The sequence below is a fragment of the Salvelinus alpinus genome, chromosome 36 (assembly GCF_045679555.1).
Source record: "Salvelinus alpinus chromosome 36, SLU_Salpinus.1, whole genome shotgun sequence".
Lineage (NCBI taxonomy): Eukaryota > Metazoa > Chordata > Actinopteri > Salmoniformes > Salmonidae > Salvelinus > Salvelinus alpinus.
The window spans coordinates 20168976-20186514 of record NC_092121.1 but is presented as its reverse complement, the minus strand read 5'-3'; the positions used below and the strand labels follow the sequence as shown (position 1 = coordinate 20186514).

Genomic DNA, 17539 nt, shown 5'->3' with positions numbered 1-17539 from the left:
ACTGTATCACCAACCTTAAACATGCTCTCTCATAAAATACATTATCGACTGGAATGGTAAATTACGTTTGGATTGGGTGATATATCCCATTCCACAAAGTTTCACAGCACATCACAGAAAAGGTGACATTTGTTTAATGTGTATGAATTATGTTTGGTTATGGGAAAGTTGTGTAGTTTCACAGTGCTAACTTGGCTCTGACATTCAGGAAGAGGAAGGCAATGCCAGGCGTGCGTACGGTGCCCAGGGGTGTGTTAGTGTGGCTGAAGCCCTCCATAGTGCCAGGTAGCTACCTAGGCTTGCTTAGCAGCACTCTCTCTCTCTGAATTATTCATCTTCACAACAGAACCACTTAAAATCCTGCAGCGTCTAGAGGGGGGGAACGTGCACACCTTGCAACTCAAAGGCCTTTTTCACACACTTTAATCCTTCCTCTCTGTATCCCTCTCTCATTTATTATCTCTCTCTCTCTCTCTCGCGTGCTGCTTTGGTTTACCATGAAAAGCCTTCTAAATTCACCCATAATGGAAATCGATTTGGCGAACAATAACAGCACATCACAATAGACTGCTTATGGAAGTGGAATTTAAGCTTTAAGCCTGGTGCCCCTCGCTGGGTGAGAAGAACTGATAAAACCAGTTGGCTGGCTCTTAAAGCATCAAATTTTAATTTACTCCATCACTTTCCACTTTTTCCCCTGCCTGCCAGCAAAACAAATGGGATGAGCGAGATAGGTGTCTTATTACCTGCTTATTCTATCAAAGAGAAATAGAGGAGGATCCAGTCATGTGTAGTACTGTACCATAAGTAAGAATGAATACAGGCTTTTTCTCCTCTGGTTGTGTGAATAGGATTGCTGGAGCGCTATACTGTGTGAATATATACGACAGGGTAGTCAATAGAAATACATGAGCATACATTATTATTGTATGCTCATTGTCAATAACTTGTCAATAATCAACTGACTGTCTTTCTTGATGTCTATAGTATCTCTCTGGTATGCAATCTGGTTTCCGCTCAGGTTATGGATGTGTCACTGCAACCTTAAAGGTCCTCAATGATGTCACCATTGCCCTTAATTCTAAGCAATGTTGTGCTGCTATTTTTATTGACTTGGCCAAAGCTTTTGATACGGTAGACCATTCCATTCTTGTGGGCCGGCTAAGGAGTATTGGTGACCCTGAGGGGTCTTTGGCCTGGTTTGCTAACTACCTCTCTCAAAGAGTGTAGTGTATAAAGTCACAACATCTGCTGTCTCAGCTACTGCCTGTCAACAACGGTGTACACCAAGGCTCGATCCAAGGCCCAACGCTCTTCTCAATTTACATCAACAGCATAGCTCAGGCAGTAGGAAGCTCTCTCATCCATTTATATGCAGATGATACAGTCTTATACTCAGCTGGCCCCTCCCCAGATGTTGTTAAATGCTCTACAACAAAGCTTTCTTAGTGTCCAACAAGCTTTCTCTACCCTTAACCTTGTTCTGAACACCTCCAAAACAAAGGTCATGTGGTTTGGTAAGAAGAATGCCCCTCTTCCCACAGGTATTATTACTACCTCTGAGGGTTTAGAGCTTGAGGTAGTCACCTCATACAAGTACTTGGGAGTATGGCTAGACGGTACACTGTCCTTCTCTCAGCACATATCAAATCTGCAGGCTAAAGTTAAATCTAGACTTGGTTTCCTCTATCGTAATCGCTCCTCTTTCACCCCAGCTGCCAAACTAACCCTGATTCAGATGACCATCCTACCCATGCTAGATCACAGAGACATAATTTATAGATCGTCAGGTTAGGTTGCTCTCTCGATCAGCTGGATGTTCTTTACCATTCGGCCATCAGATTTGCCACCAATGCTTCTCATAGGGCACATCACTGCACTCCATACTCCTCTGTTAACTGGTCATCTCTGTCTACCCGTCGCAAGATCCACTGGTTGATGCTTATTTATAAAACCCTCTGAGGACTCACTCCCCCCTATCTGAGATATTTACTGCAGCCCTCGTTCACCACATACAACACCCGTTCTGCCAGTCACATTCTGTTAAAGGTCCCCAAAGCACACACATCCATGGGTCGCTCGTCTTTTCAGTTCGCTGCGGCTAGCGACAGAGGTAAACATAACGGTAGATATGGCAGACAATTCTTATTTGTATTTTCTGTGTGTGTGTGTGTGTGTGTGTGTGTGTGTGTGTGTGTGTGTGTGTGTGTGTGTGTGTGTGTGTGTGTGTGTGTGTGTGTGTGTGTGTGTGTGTGTGTGTGTGTGTGTGTGCGTGCACGCGCGCACGTAGATGGGCAGTTTTGTTACATTTATGTTAAATACGTATTTAATTACTTCTGAACTACAATCCATTATAATTTGTAACAAGATACTTCGAGACCTGTAATTAGTATTTTCAAAATACAAAATACTTTTCTATACCATTTTTTTTAGCTGTTCACAGTTTTGTGGCCCCCTTTCACCCTGCATTGGTATCAGAAGTCTGATGACAATATGGTGTGATAAGACTGTCTTATAAATGTAAAAATATATTATTTTGAGCTCCGTCCCCCAAAACAAGGCCAATTAATAATGCCCAGTGTACTTTGCAAGTGTTAATTTTTACATTTACATTTTGGTCATTTAGCAGACACTCGTATCCAGAGCGACTTAGTCACTGAATTCAACTAAGGTAGATAAACAACTGTAACGATGTTCGTCTGAGGAAGAAGGAGAGGACCAAGGTGCAGCGTGGTACGTGTTCATGATTTTTAATAACACTGATCAAAAAATAACAAAACGGCACAAACAAAACAGTCCTTTCTGGTACAGAGACAGAAAACAACTACCCACAAAACCAACATGGAAAATGGCAACCTAAATAGGCACCCCAATCAGAGACAACGAGAAACAGCTGTCTCTGATTGGGAACCAACTCAGGCCACCATAAACCTAAAAACCCCTAGACCATACAAAATCCCCATAGACAAACAAAAACCCTAGACAAGACAAAAACCCCTAGACAATACAAAAACTAAACAAACCACCCTTGTCACACCCTGACCTAACCAAAAAACAAAGAAAACAAATATAACTAAAGTCAGGGCGTGACAACAACGACATATCAAAGTCATAGCAAGTACAATGTTTTTATAACCGTTACTGAGAATGTTGTTTTAGTGAAGCCGTGTATTTCAAAATGTATTTTGTATTTAGAAAATTTGGGAAAATACTAATTAGCATCTTGTATTTCATTTTGATACATTTTCTTCAGAGTATTTTGTAATGGTAACAAGATAGTATATTATCCCATCTCTGTGTGTGTGCGCGTGTGTGCGCGTGCGTGCGTGTGTAACAAATGAGGAAAGGGACTTCGGAGCCCTTACAATAATAGTTGAAGAAACAAAGCATATTTATCATAAAGCTGTTCAAAATAATGACACCTGAACACATGAAGTCATTAACCATTCTCGCTATTGTACCCATCACAGTCACTGCACACTGCAGGCATAATGACTTGTCTCTTTGTAAAGCTTTATTTTCAGATGTCTAACTGTTGTCTTCGGCATTAGCCAGGGACAGGCAACTATTCAAACACAGTGGGAAGGTGTCTGTTGTCTGTCTGGCGCTAACTAACAACAACTGACCTTTCATCACAGTGGAAGGTGGCTCTCTAATGGCCGTGTCATCTTTGACTTCTCCCTGGGAGAGGCTGGTCGACATGCAGGCTGGGTCACGGCATGCCTTCGGGCGATGTCTTGCTCCCAGACATTCACACTGTTTCTTGTGAATGCTAATAAGTTATGTTGGGTGGACGAGACGAAGGCAGGCGTCTAATTGGCAGCTCATCTCTGTTCTCCTGCTTCGTGCCCTGACTGCCCTGTGGACGGTGTCAGCTAACGTTATGTTAACATGGCAGGTTGTGACATTTCAAGACCCGGGTTCAATCAACGCCTTAGCGATTCATTTAAAATAAAGTAATGGAGAAAGAGCAGCAACAGCATTTCATCACCAAAGACAACTTTGATGTTTAGTGGCTTGAAGCGATGTCAACAAGACCATTCTAGCCAAACTGATCAGAATAGACGGACGGGGGTGTATGAACACCTGACAACAGTCAATGTTTTTAGTTCTGTATTGGCTTGTGCATATCTTTATTTTATTTATTTTTATTTCACCTTTATTTAACCAGGTAGGCCAGTTGAGAACAAGTTCTCATTTACAACTGCGACCTGGCCAAGATAAAGCAAAGCAGTGCGACACAAACAACAACACAGAGTTACACATGGAGTAAACAAACACAAATACAAATACAGTCAATAACACAATAGTAAAGCCTATTTAAAGTGTGTGCAAATGAAGTAAGATTAGGGAGGTAAGGTAATAAATAGGCCATAGTGGTCTGACATATCGACTCAAACACGTCTGAGTATGAAGCAATCATGCATAACCACATCGGGTATTATAAGCAACATTGTCATTTACACTGCTTGAAGTAGGAGCCGATACTCATTTTGGGTGCCGGTCCTTTTTATATTTATGTGCTAATATTCTATAAGAGGAACAGGAGCTCAAGCAGTAGAACATTTGAGGTGCCGGTACTCAGTTCGGTGAGCTCCTGCCCAAGTCAAGCACTGGTCATTTATTAATAGCAGACAGAGTGGAGCTATTTTGAGAATGCTGATACTCATGGTCCATATTCTAACATCCTGTTTTTCAGAAAAGTAATGGCCTCAGTGCATGAGAACTCTGAAAAGTGTCTCTTTACTTTAGTTTGCTACTTTACAGGTATTGCCTGTAACCGCCCCTTGGCCAGGTACCAAAGTTATTTGATATTTCTGTGGTGGTGTGAGGAGTCATTACTCTCCTCCCTCTGACAGAATGACTCGAGGCAAGCAGAGATGGATATAATAACTGAGTGGGAGGGAACAAGATGAAGGAGAAACAGTAGGGTCAGAAAACTGTCTGAGGGGTACCAATGACAGAACCACCCTGGCAACTTTTGGTTGACACTTCCACCGTGGCGTGGCTGATGAAGTGTGGTAAGGTGCTAATAGGATGTTGACCTGGTCCTATCCCTCCCTGTCACTCATACAGTACATCATTACTGTTTCTAGAGACAGAGACAGAGAGGGTCTGACAAGAAGCTCCAGAGAGAGGATGATGATGATGATGATGGTGGTCCCTAATAGACAACCAACTTCAGAGGAGGAGAGTTCAGAGCACCATTACTACAGTACATCTGTAGGGGAGCAGTGTTGGGCAGTGCAGATATGCGTTATTTGTGTTATACACACACTCACAGAAACTCACAGACATATCATGAAAGTTTAAATGACCGCTGGGTAATTAAACATGATGTTACCTGCCCAGTTAGCTGGCGAGGGTTCAAAGGGAGCACTTGAGTGTGTGAATGGTTTGGGCTGATGTTGATTAACTCTAATGTAAGCTCTAATTAACAGACAGAGATACTTTAGTCAAATGAACCAAGGTCATGCTGACGACCAAAACAACTTGTTTACTGGGATGCTAGTGCATGTTGAATCCCATTCAATCTGCTTTTTGGTCTGTTAGGTTTGGACCAATGTGTTTTGACATTGACAGATTACTGTCTATGCTGGGACATGCTGCTGATGTTGATATTCTCCATTCATGCAGGCTGGGTCCATATTGGTCTCTATACACTCGGGTATTTCTGTCACTATGCTATCAACCGGAGCCATCCCTGGTACAGTTAAGCCCAGTCCCAGTCAGAGACAGACACCGAGACACGGGTACCTGCAAACAAAGAGTGATTTCTCTATGAATATGTATCCCCCGTCTCTGCACTGTGGCTCTGGCAGCTCTTAGCCCCTGAAGGATCATTTAGACAGATTGATATCTGTGGAAGGAGGGAGCTGCTCTACTGAGGAGAAGGGGGTGTCTCATACTCCCTTTCTACCCACATCCTTCTAGGACCATAACACTGTCCACCTGGACAATTACTCATGTCCATAGAAGCACTCATACACTGGTCATCAGGGTTGGGGAGAAACGGATTACATGTAAGGGATTACCTAAAACCGATAACTGTAATCCATTACGTTACCAGTAAAAATATTGTAATCAGATTACAGATACTTTTGAAAACTAGATGATGATTTAGAGGATTACTTTTAAATTCAGAAAGGATGTTTGCGGAAAAAAATCTTTGACACTTTTCTTTTCTCAATGACATTCAAATCAACATTGAAAAAAGGCGCAAGTTTAAGTTTGGTTCCACCTGAGCGAGTCTGACCACAAGTCCGAGACCACTACGATGACACACCAAATGTGTTTGATGGATCACAGGAAAAGAGTAGGAATAGGCTTTTGTAGGTTACAGTATACGCTATGTCTTCCAATGGTGCGATTGCTGTCGGCATCCAAAGATGATCAAATTTTAATAAACGCAAAGAGATAAGGATGACAGCAGTGGTGTAGTCTACAACGATACGGATATAGCTTATTATTGATATATACATAGCTCATTGATGTGAATCACACTGCTGCTTTCTCATTTAGCTATTTGTGCCTTACGGATTGTGGTTGTTGTGGATGGCGGTTCACAAATCTAATTGTGTATTTGAACCCAATAATGGTTGATTTCAAGATCTTTAAGCTTCCTATCAATCATTGTTTTTGAAACCAGTGGACAGCCAATGAAAAATGCTCTCTTGTAAAAGCTGCATAGTGAGGATCCCAGCCTATGGAATAAAAGTGGGGCTTTTATTGCTCAATATAATTCATGCTGATAAAAAATATGGACACATGCTACTGTCACACCCTGATCTGGTTCACCTGTCCTTGTGATTGTCTCCACCCCCTCCAGGTGTTGCTTATTATCTCCGGTGTATTTATCCCTGTGTTTGCTGTCTCTCTGTGCCAGTTCGTCTTGTTTGCCAAGCCAACCAGCAGTTTTCCTTGCTCCTATTTTTCCCCAATCTCTGTTTGTTTCTAGTCCTTCTGGTTTCGACACTTGCCTGTCCTGACTCCGAACCCGCCTGCCTGACCACTCTGCCTGTTCTGACTACCAGCCTGCCTATCCCCTTGTACTGTTTTGGACTCGGATCTGGTTTCTGACCGCTGCCTGGCCTGACCTCGAGACTGTCTATCGTCTGGTACTGTTTGGACTCTGACCTGGTTTATGAACCACCTGTCCCCGACCTGCCTTTGGCTACACCCTTTGTTATAATACATTTCGGAGCTCTATCATCTGCCTCCTCTGTCTGCATTTGGGTCTCGCCTTGTGCCCTTATAGCTGTGCCCTTGTAGCTGGAAACAGCAGATTTAAAATGAAATGTTTATATAGGCGTACAGAGGCCAATTATCAGCAACCATCACTCCTGTGTTCCAATGGCATGTTAGCTAATCCAAGTTTATCATTTCAAAAGGCTAATTGATCATTTAAAAAACCCTTTTGCAATTATATAGAACTTCTCACTAGTGCTCAAAGCATGCCATTCCGTGAGCGCAGCATTTTTTTTCAACTTGAGTCAATGAGCCTAATCATTCCTCATGACAACAAAATCATAAACAACAGAGTAGGAATGGCTAATAAGTCCTTAGCTTTTGGGTTACAATTTGGCTAATCTCTACTACTATATTTCCAAGTCCTATTCTTGAAGATCAAGGTGTATAACATTTATTGGAATGACTGGAATTCTGATAGACTTTGGTTTTTAATGTAAAGATATAATTTTATCATATTATTGTATGCAGTATAAGAAGTATTAGAAGAAGCCTGCATAACCAACCCATAAAGTAAAATTTAACATCCATATATGACCAGCTATGTAAACTATAACATTCATTTATCCTGCAATAGATGTCGTTCAATTGGTAACATATACTTTTGTCTTCTTCTAATGCCTCTTAAGGGGAAAGTAATCTAAAAGTAACTGAATGTAATCAGATTATTGAGTTTGGGTAATCCAAAAGTTACATTACTGATTACAATTTGACAGGTAAATAGCAACTGTAATGGATGACATTTAGAAAGTAACCTACCCAACCCTGCTGGTCATGGAAAAGCCCTCTATTAAGAAGACTTAGATCGACTCGAAGATCGAGTCATCCCTCCTCCGAAACATGATCCGCCAAACTGCGCTTCTTAACACCCGCCCGCTTAACCCGGAAGCCAGCCGCACCAATGTATTGGTAGAAACACCCCGTTCAGATGACAACCGAAGTCAGCCTGTAGGCGGCCAGACAACATTTACATTTACATTTAAGTCATTTAGCAGACGCTCTTATCCAGAGCGACTTACAAATTGGTGCATTCACCTTATGACATCCAGTGGAACGGCCACTTTACAATAGTGCATCTAAATCTTTTAAGGGGGGGGGGAGTGAGAAGGATTACTTTATCCTATCCTAGGTATTCCTTAAAGAGGTGGGGTTTCAGGTGTCTCCGGAAGGTGGTGATTGACTCCGCTGTCCTGGCGTCGTGAGGGAGTTTGTTCCACCATTGGGGGGCCAGAGCAGCGAACAGTTTTGACTGGGCTGAGCGGGAACTGTACTTCCTCAGTGGTAGGGAGGCGAGCAGGCCAGAGGTGGATGAACGCAGTGCCCTTGTTTGGGTGTAGGGCCTGATCAGAGCCTGGAGGTACTGAGGTGCCGTTCCCCTCACAGCTCCGTAGGCAAGCACCATGGTCTTGTAGCGGATGCGAGCTTCAACTGGAAGCCAGTGGAGAGAGCGGAGGAGCGGGGTGACGTGAGAGAACTTGGGAAGGTTGAACACCAGACGGGCTGCGGCGTTCTGGATGAGTTGTAGGGGTTTAATGGCACAGGCAGGGAGCCCAGCCAACAGCGAGTTGCAGTAATCCAGACGGGAGATGACAAGTGCCTGGATTAGGACCTGCGCCGCTTCCTGTGTGAGGCAGGGTCGTACTCTGCGGATGTTGTAGAGCATGAACCTACAGGAACGGGCCACCGCCTTGATGTTGGTTGAGAACGAGAGGGTGTTGTCCAGGATCACGCCAAGGTTCTTAGCGCTCTGGGAGGAGGACACAATGGAGTTGTCAACCGTGATGGCGAGATCATGGAACGGGCAGTCCTTCCCCGGGAGGAAGAGCAGCTCCGTCTTGCCGAGGTTCAGCTTGAGGTGGTGATCCGTCATCCACACTGATATGTCTGCCAGACATGCAGAGATGCGATTCGCCACCTGGTCATCAGAAGGGGGAAAGGAGAAGATTAGTTGTGTGTCGTCTGCATAGCAATGATAGGAGAGACCATGTGAGGTTATGACAGAGCCAAGTGACTTGGTGTATAGCGAGAATAGGAGAGGGCCTAGAACAGAGCCCTGGGGGACACCAGTGGTGAGAGCACGTGGTGAGGAGACAGATTCTCGCCACGCCACCTGGTAGGAGCGACCTGTCAGGTAGGACGCAATCCAAGCGTGGGCCGCGCCGGAGATGCCCAACTCGGAGAGGGTGGAGAGGAGGATCTGATGGTTCACAGTATCGAAGGCAGCCGATAGGTCTAGAAGGATGAGAGCAGAGGAGAGAGAGTTAGCTTTAGCAGTGCGGAGCGCCTCCGTGATACAGAGAAGAGCAGTCTCAGTTGAATGACTAGTCTTGAAACCTGACTGATTTGGATCAAGAAGGTCATTCTGAGAGAGATAGCGGGAGAGCTGGCCAAGGACGGCACGTTCAAGAGTTTTGGAGAGAAAAGAAAGAAGGGATACTGGTCTGTAGTTGTTGACATCGGAGGGATCGAGTGTAGGTTTTTTCAGAAGGGGTGCAACTCTCGCTCTCTTGAAGACGGAAGGGACGTAGCCAGCGGTCAGGGATGAGTTGATGAGCGAGGTGAGGTAAGGGAGAAGGTCTCCGGAAATGGTCTGGAGAAGAGAGGAGGGGATAGGGTCAAGCGGGCAGGTTGTTGGGCGGCCGGCCGTCACAAGACGCGAGATTTCATCTGGAGAGAGAGGGGAGAAAGAGGTCAGAGCACAGGGTGGGGCAGTGTGAGCAGAACCAGCGGTGTCGTTTGACTTAGCAAACGAGGATCGGATGTCGTCGACCTTCTTTTCAAAATGGTTGACGAAGTCATCTGCAGAGAGGGAGGAGGGGGGAGGAGGGGGAGGAGGATTCAGGAGGGAGGAGAAGGTGGCAAAGAGCTTCCTGGGGTTAGAGGCAGATGCTTGGAATTTAGAGTGGTAGAAAGTGGCTTTAGCAGCAGAGACAGAAGAGGAAAATGTAGAGAGGAGGGAGTGAAAGGATGCCAGGTCCGCAGGGAGGCGAGTTTTCCTCCATTTCCGCTCGGCTGCCCGGAGCCCTGTTCTGTGAGCTCGCAATGAGTCGTCGAGCCACGGAGCGGGAGGGGAGGACCGAGCCGGCCTGGAGGATAGGGGACATAGAGAGTCAAAGGATGCAGAAAGGGAGGAGAGGAGGGTTGAGGAGGCAGAATCAGGAGATAGGTTGGAGAAGGTTTGAGCAGAGGGAAGAGATGATAGGATGGAAGAGGAGAGGGTAGCGGGGGAGAGAGAGCGAAGGTTGGGACGGCGCGATACCATCCGAGTAGGGGCAGTGTGGGAAGTGTTGGATGAGAGCGAGAGGGAAAAGGATACAAGGTAGTGGTCGGAGACTTGGAGGGGAGTTGCAATGAGGTTAGTGGAAGAACAGCATCTAGTAAAGATGAGGTCGAGCGTATTGCCTGCCTTGTGAGTAGGGGGGGAAGGTGAGAGGGTGAGGTCAAAAGAGGAGAGGAGTGGAAAGAAGGAGGCAGAGAGGAATGAGTCAAAGGTAGACGTGGGGAGGTTAAAGTCGCCCAGAACTGTGAGAGGTGAGCCGTCCTCAGGAAAGGAGCTAATCAAGGCATCAAGCTCATTGATGAACTCTCCGAGGGAACCTGGAGGGCGATAAATGATAAGGATGTTAAGCTTGAAAGGGCTGGTAACTGTGACAGCATGGAATTCAAAGGAGGCGATAGACAGATGGGTAAGGGGAGAAAGAGAGAATGACCACTTGGGAGAGATGAGGATCCCGGTGCCACCACCCCGCTGACCAGAAGCTCTCGGGGTGTGCGAGAACACGTGGGCGGACGAAGAGAGAGCAGTAGGAGTAGCAGTGTTATCTGTGGTGACCACAAGGAGTCGCTAGAGCGCGATGAGCCAAGTAAAGCCCCCCGGCCAAACTCTCCCCTAACCCGGACAACGCTGAGCCAATTGTGCGCTGCCCTATGGGACTCCCAATCACGGCCGGTTATGACACAGCCTGGGATCGAACCCCAGGCTGTAGTGATGCCGCAGACCGCTGCCCCACTCGGGTGGCCCCTATTCTATTTACTTGTATCTTTAAAAACTCCCTAGTCGTTGCCGATGACAAGGATAAAATGATGCAGCCACCACCATGGTCGAAAATATGAGGAGTGGTACTCAGTGATGTGTTGTATTGGATTTTCCCCAAACACAACACTTTGTATTCGGGACATAAAGTTAATTTCTTTGACACATTTTTTGCAATTTTACTTTTGTGCCTTATTGCAAACAGGATGCATGTTTTGGAATATTTTAATTCTGTACAGGCTTCCTTCTTTTCACTGATATTTAGGTTAGTATTGTGGAGTAACTACAATGTTGTTGATCCATCTTCAGTTTTCTCCTATCACAGGCATTAAACTCTGTAACTGTTGGCCTCATGGTGAAATCCTTGAGCGCTTTCCTTCTTCACGGCAACTGAGTTAGGAAGAACACCTGTATATTTGTAGTGACTGGGTGTATTGATACACCATCCAAAGTGTAATAAATAACTTCACCATGCTCAAAGGGATATTCAATGTCTGCTTTTCTTTACCCATCTACCAATAGGTGTCACGCCCTGACCTTAGAGAGCTTTTTATGTCTCTATTTTGGTTTGGTCAGGGTGTGATTTGGGTGGGCATTCTATGTTCCTTTTCTATGATTTGTATTTCTGTGTGTTTGGCTGGGTGTGGTTCTCAATCAGAGGCAGCTGTCTATCGTTGTCTCTGATTGAGAACCATACTTAGGTAGCCTTTTCCCACCTGTATTTGTGGGTAGTTGTCCATGTATAGTTGCCTGTGAGCACTACGTTGGCTTCGTGGTTTCGTTTTGATGGTTATTGTTTTGTTGGCGACATCTTAAAATAAAGAAGTATGTACGCTCACCACGCTGCGTTTTGGTCCCCTGTTTCCACCTTAGACCATCGTGACAATAGTTGCCCTTCTTTGTGAGGCATTGGAAAATCTCCCTGGTCTTTGCGGTTGAATCTGTGATTGAAATTCACTGCTCAACTGAGGGACCTTACGGACAATTGTATGTGTGGGGTACAGAGATGAGGTAGTCATTCAAAAATCCTATTAAACACTATTATTGCACACAGAGTGAGTGTAACTTGTTAAGCAAATGTTTACTCCTGAACTTATTTAGGATTGCCATAACAATTATTATTATTATTGACATTTCAGCTTTTCATTTTTAATTACTTAGTAAACATTTTTAATTACTTAGTGGACGTATGTTTTTAAATTTGTTTACTAAGACATTATGTCGCTGCCAATGACTGGAACGAACTACAAAAATCTCTGAAACTGGAAACACTTATCTCCCTCACTAGCTTTAAGCACCAGCTGTCAGAGCAGCTCATAGATTACTGCACCTGTACATAGCCCATCTATAATTTAGCCCAAACAACTACCTCTTTCCCTACTGTATTTATTTATTTATTTTGCTCCTTTGCACCCCATTATTTCTATCTCTACTTTACACTTTCTTCCACTGCAAACCAACCATTCCAGTGTTTTTTTTACTTGCTATATTGTATTTACTTCGCCACCATGGCCTTTTTTATATTTTTATTTATTTATATATATATTTTATATATTTTGTTTGCCTTCACCTCCTTTATCTCACCTCACTTGCTCACATTGTATATAGACTTATTTTTCACTGTATTATTGACTGTATGTTTGTTTTACTCCATGTGTAACTATGTGTTGTTGTATGTGTCGAACTGCTTTGCTTTATCTTGGCCAGGTCGCAATTGTAAATGAGAACGTGTTCTCAATTTGCCTACCTGGTTAAATAAAGGTTAAATAAAAAAAATAAAAAAAATGTCTGTTGGCCAGTGACACAAAATCTTAATGTAACCATTTTAAATTCAGGCTGTAACACAACAAAATGAGGAAAAAGTCAAAGGGTGTGAGTACTTGCTGAAGGCACTGTATCCGTAACCATTCTGAGCTCACAGAACCACACTGATCCCAGACCGGACCATAGAAGAGCAGGTAGGCCTCCACTGCTTCTATCCAATAAGAAGGCTTGGAGTGTGTGACCTTGTTGATGATGTTCAAACAACATTCTATTCCTCAGTCCTCTGATTGGTGAGGGAAAGGAAGGTGGGCTGAGGGTTGTTATGGTGATTATTATCCATGAGCAGGGACCTCCCAACACCCATCTAATTTACATGTTTGCATCTTTTACACACCTGTCTCTAAATAAGATGCATTGATTCTGCATTTTACACCAGTCTATTATTCATATAAACCTCAAAGTCGTTATCTAGCACAGTGGGTGATATATAACTGTGCCGATTTGTTTGATTGAATGGGGGGCAAAAGTTCAGTTATAACCTAGAAAAATCTGAGCTTTCCCTATGCATTCCTTCTCATAATGGCATCTCAACAGTTTTCCTTGAACTGTTAACAATGTACTGAAAATGGGGATGGCGAATGCAGGTTTTTCCTCCCATGAACTCCATGCCACTAATGGCAGAGTCAGCACCGCTTTTAAGTGATTACAGGGTAAAGTGCCCATGCTTTTTTCAAATCTCTGCCACTACTTTCCTTTAAGGCCTAATCTGGCCCTACTTTACCCAATATAGGAGCTGAAAAGTGCTTTCTCCACCTGACCGGAACAGAGTGGAGCTGCAGAAAGCCTGTTATTAGCTGTCCTTCAGAGAGCGAGGGCTCCACAGCCTTTAATGCTTCTGCTCATCCAGCCACTTGAAGGGAGGGGGAACAACAGCCACATGCTCCATTACACTGAAATGATAGGATTTGTCTCCAATGTGGCCCATTGCCGTGTCATAAAGTGTATGCTCGTAAACAAAAAAATTTAAAGCACAAGGTGCCTCTTCCAATTTTTGGTAATCATAGGAGAATGTGTTGGAAGGTTGTTGTGTGCCATTGGGATTGATCATGGATTTCTATCAAGGGCAACCAAGGGACAAATCAACATTTTGTGTTCCTGGTCTCCACATGAAACCGTAATACTTAACTTTTGTTCCAGGCTCTGTTGTTGTCATTTGAATTTGCCTGTAGGGTGTTACAATCATTATCATATCGAGTTCAGCTTGCTGATTTCTTAATGCATTTAGAAGGCTATAAGGACAGTTCTTCCCTAAACCGCCTCAGGAAATGTAATGGTACCAGTTTATGATTAGTTCATGTATCGGTCCACCTCCTGATGTCCACCAGCCTGTGTACATAACAGGGTCAGTACTAACTTCTGCTCTCTCTCTCTCTCTCTCTCTCTCTCTCTCTCTCTCTCTCTCTCTCTCTCTCTCTCTCTCTCTCCCTCTCTCTCTCTCTCTTTCTCTCTCTCTCTCTCCCTCTCTCTCTCTCTCTCTTTCTCTCTCGTTCTCTCTCTCTCTCTCTCTCTCTCTCTCTCTCTCTCTCTCTCTCTCTCTCTCTCTCTCTCTCTCTCTCTCTCTCTGCAGGTGTTCACCAGGTATGGGAAGTGTTACATGTTCAACGCAGCGGAGGAGGGGAAGACGCTGCGGACCACCATGAAGGGAGGGACGGGGAACGGCCTGGAGATTATGCTGGACATCCAGCAGGACGAGTACCTACCCGTGTGGGGCGACACAGGTAGGCCCAACTACACCATACCTGACCCTCTCCATCCAAATCACAATGTATCCATGTGGAGGGTGTTCAATCTGACTATGTGGAGTTGACAACTGGTGTCCCCCAAGGTTATATTCTATGTCCTGTGCTTTTCACCATTTATATAAATTCTGCCTAAAATGTATTGACTTGCTGTCAAATAACAGCTCAAGCCAGGATGTGCTTTTCCTTTCCGATTTAGAAGCGATGCCATTCCTTTATCAGTTTCCTCACGATTTGTTGTTCATAGTGGAAGAAGCCCTGTTAGTTGTTCAGATAGTCTTGTGTAGGAGGGAGCTTGCTGCCTGACCTGTTAGCTGCACAATGAGCCTCATTGAAAGCCTTGCTCACGTCTCAACCTGTGTGGAAGTGAAGACAGGGGAGTTGTTGAAGCACAGCATCAAGCCAAGTCATGGGCCCTCTAGCAGATAGACTATATTTACTCTCGATATATAGAACATGTATCATGCAGAGAACCTTTTCATTTCCCCCGATCAATTATCCACATGTTCTTCTCAGATTAGCAGTGGGACACATAGGCTTGTCCTCAGCTGTCCCTTCCCATCACTGGTGTGTTTAAGTCTGTTGTGATAAGGCAGAGGCTAAGTCACTATACAGAGGGGCATCTAGCAGCACAGTGAGAGTGTAGAGCTCTTTGTCGAGTCTCCTAGTGGGATGGAGGGCCCTGGATGGTGCCCTTGTTTATCCCTCTGTGTGTCTGTATGGATTAATTAGCACACAACCAGCTGGCTCAGTCCTGTCAGCAGATAACAGGGGGCTCAGAACTTCCTACTCACAGCTTCCTCCTCACAGCTTCCACCTCACAGAGAAGCAGGGCCTCAGTGCCTTTAGAGACTTAAATCAAGACTATTGGCTCCTAAGCAGAGGCACCGGACCCACTGGACACACCGGGCACACCAGACAAACCGGACACAACGGACATATTAGACACACTGGACACACGGAACAGGGCTCCTACCTCAGCCTTTCTATTATTTTTCTCCCTCCCTATTTCTCTCCACCCCTCCTCTCACCCTCTCCTCTCTCTCCACCCCTCCTCTCACCCTCTCCTCTCTGTCTGCCTGGCAAAGGCCTGCAGTCAATCAGAGCTGCATCGTCTCCATGGTCAGGTTTGTGGCTAACTGCATCCTGGGAGCTTTAGAGGGTAGAGAGGCAGCTTGTTTTGCTGCCATACTGTCATGTCTGGACTCACAGGAGTTAGTTTGTAGTACAGAGGAAGTGGACAGTATCAGGATAGAACCATGGAGGAAGAGGGTGTGTTGACATTTGGCATGGGATGTTTATTGATCTGAAGAAGGGAACTCTTGTATTTTTGGTTCCTGGGTATTTTACTGTCAGCTGGGGGTAGTCAAAATCCACAGTTTCCTGGGCCCAGTTTTTTAAAAGTTATCTATCTAGATTTTTCCTATTGGATAGGATGAAATGCATAGAAATGGAATGAATAGAATGGGTTCCATTCAAGTCAATGATTTGTCTGTTCAATTAATTTTATTTCTATGCATTTAATCCTATCCGACAGGTCAAAATCCAGATAATAAAATAAAAACTGGGCCGTGTTCTTCATCTGGATTGGATGAGCATCAACAGGAGCACAGTACAGATGTAGGATCTTAATTTGAGCCAGTTTTCTACAGCAGGAAAATGATCTTGCAGCAACAGAAAATGCGAAGTATTATGTGGATTAGAATTAATTGACTTTTTTGTAGGGGTTGATACATTTTTTGTAAGGGCAAATCAAGTCTGACATTTTAAAGTGGATATTACAAACTTTAGAAGCCTTTTTAAACATTGAATATACTACAAGTTTACATTTCCTAATGTGCAACAAAAGAGTGATCAAATGAAGATCCTACATCTGTAGTGTAAAGTCATTCTTGTGTTTTTCATTTATATTTATTAGTCTAGATTGATTTTAAAAAATTATGACAACAATCACTTTATTAGTCATTAACGTACACAACCCAACCCGTTTGCTATTACACTTAACTACAGATGTGCTATCTTAATTTGATCACCAGCGTATGTGTGTGCGGTGTTTTAGAAATAGATATGCAGTTGCCTAGATACACTGCAACTCACATTGGCATCAGGATTGCTCGGTGGAAGAAATAATGAGAGCTTTAGATTGTCTCTCTCATTTCCTCTCATACAGTAGCTGTCTTCGAGGGGCTGATCTCTCAAGTGCATCTTAAATATTTGCAGGGTTGTCAAGTGGAATTCAATGACGACTTGTCAAGTGATTAGGACCTCACCTCAATTTTCTCCAACCATTTACTTTTACAAACATTTGAATAACTTTCATGTGAATTTAAAGAGAGATTTGCTGCAGGCGGAGTGCTAACCTCCAGCTCCACTTCTCCACTGTGTGTCTGATGAAACTCATTGGCTTCACCCCAATGGCACCCTATTCCCTGTACAGTGCACTACTTTGGGCCCTGCTCAAAAGTAGTGCACGATAAAGGGAATCGCGTGCCATTTGGGACTCAGCCATTGCACTTGACCTCTGGCTTCTCCAATACCACACACTTTGTTATTGTTCATTGTCCTCAGACAGAAACACATAACATATGGAAAGTATGCACATAACTGCTATTGATTTCGACCTAAGGTTTTGCCCAGGGTGCATAATACAGTATCAACACTTACTACAACCACCTTTCACAGTATCAACAGGCTT

At 44.2% G+C, this 17539-nt stretch overlaps 1 protein-coding gene across 2 annotated transcripts in view; it reads left to right on the top strand.

Annotated features, from left to right (window-relative positions):
- Window positions 1–17539, top strand: part of LOC139564804 (acid-sensing ion channel 2-like) — a 211097-nt gene that overhangs the window by 157483 nt on the left and 36075 nt on the right. For both annotated transcript variants that reach the window (XM_071384642.1, XM_071384643.1), the window contains exon 3: window positions 14673–14823. In XM_071384642.1, coding sequence (XP_071240743.1) covers window positions 14673–14823 — 151 coding nt within the window. The remainder of the gene's footprint in view (window positions 1–14672; window positions 14824–17539) is intronic.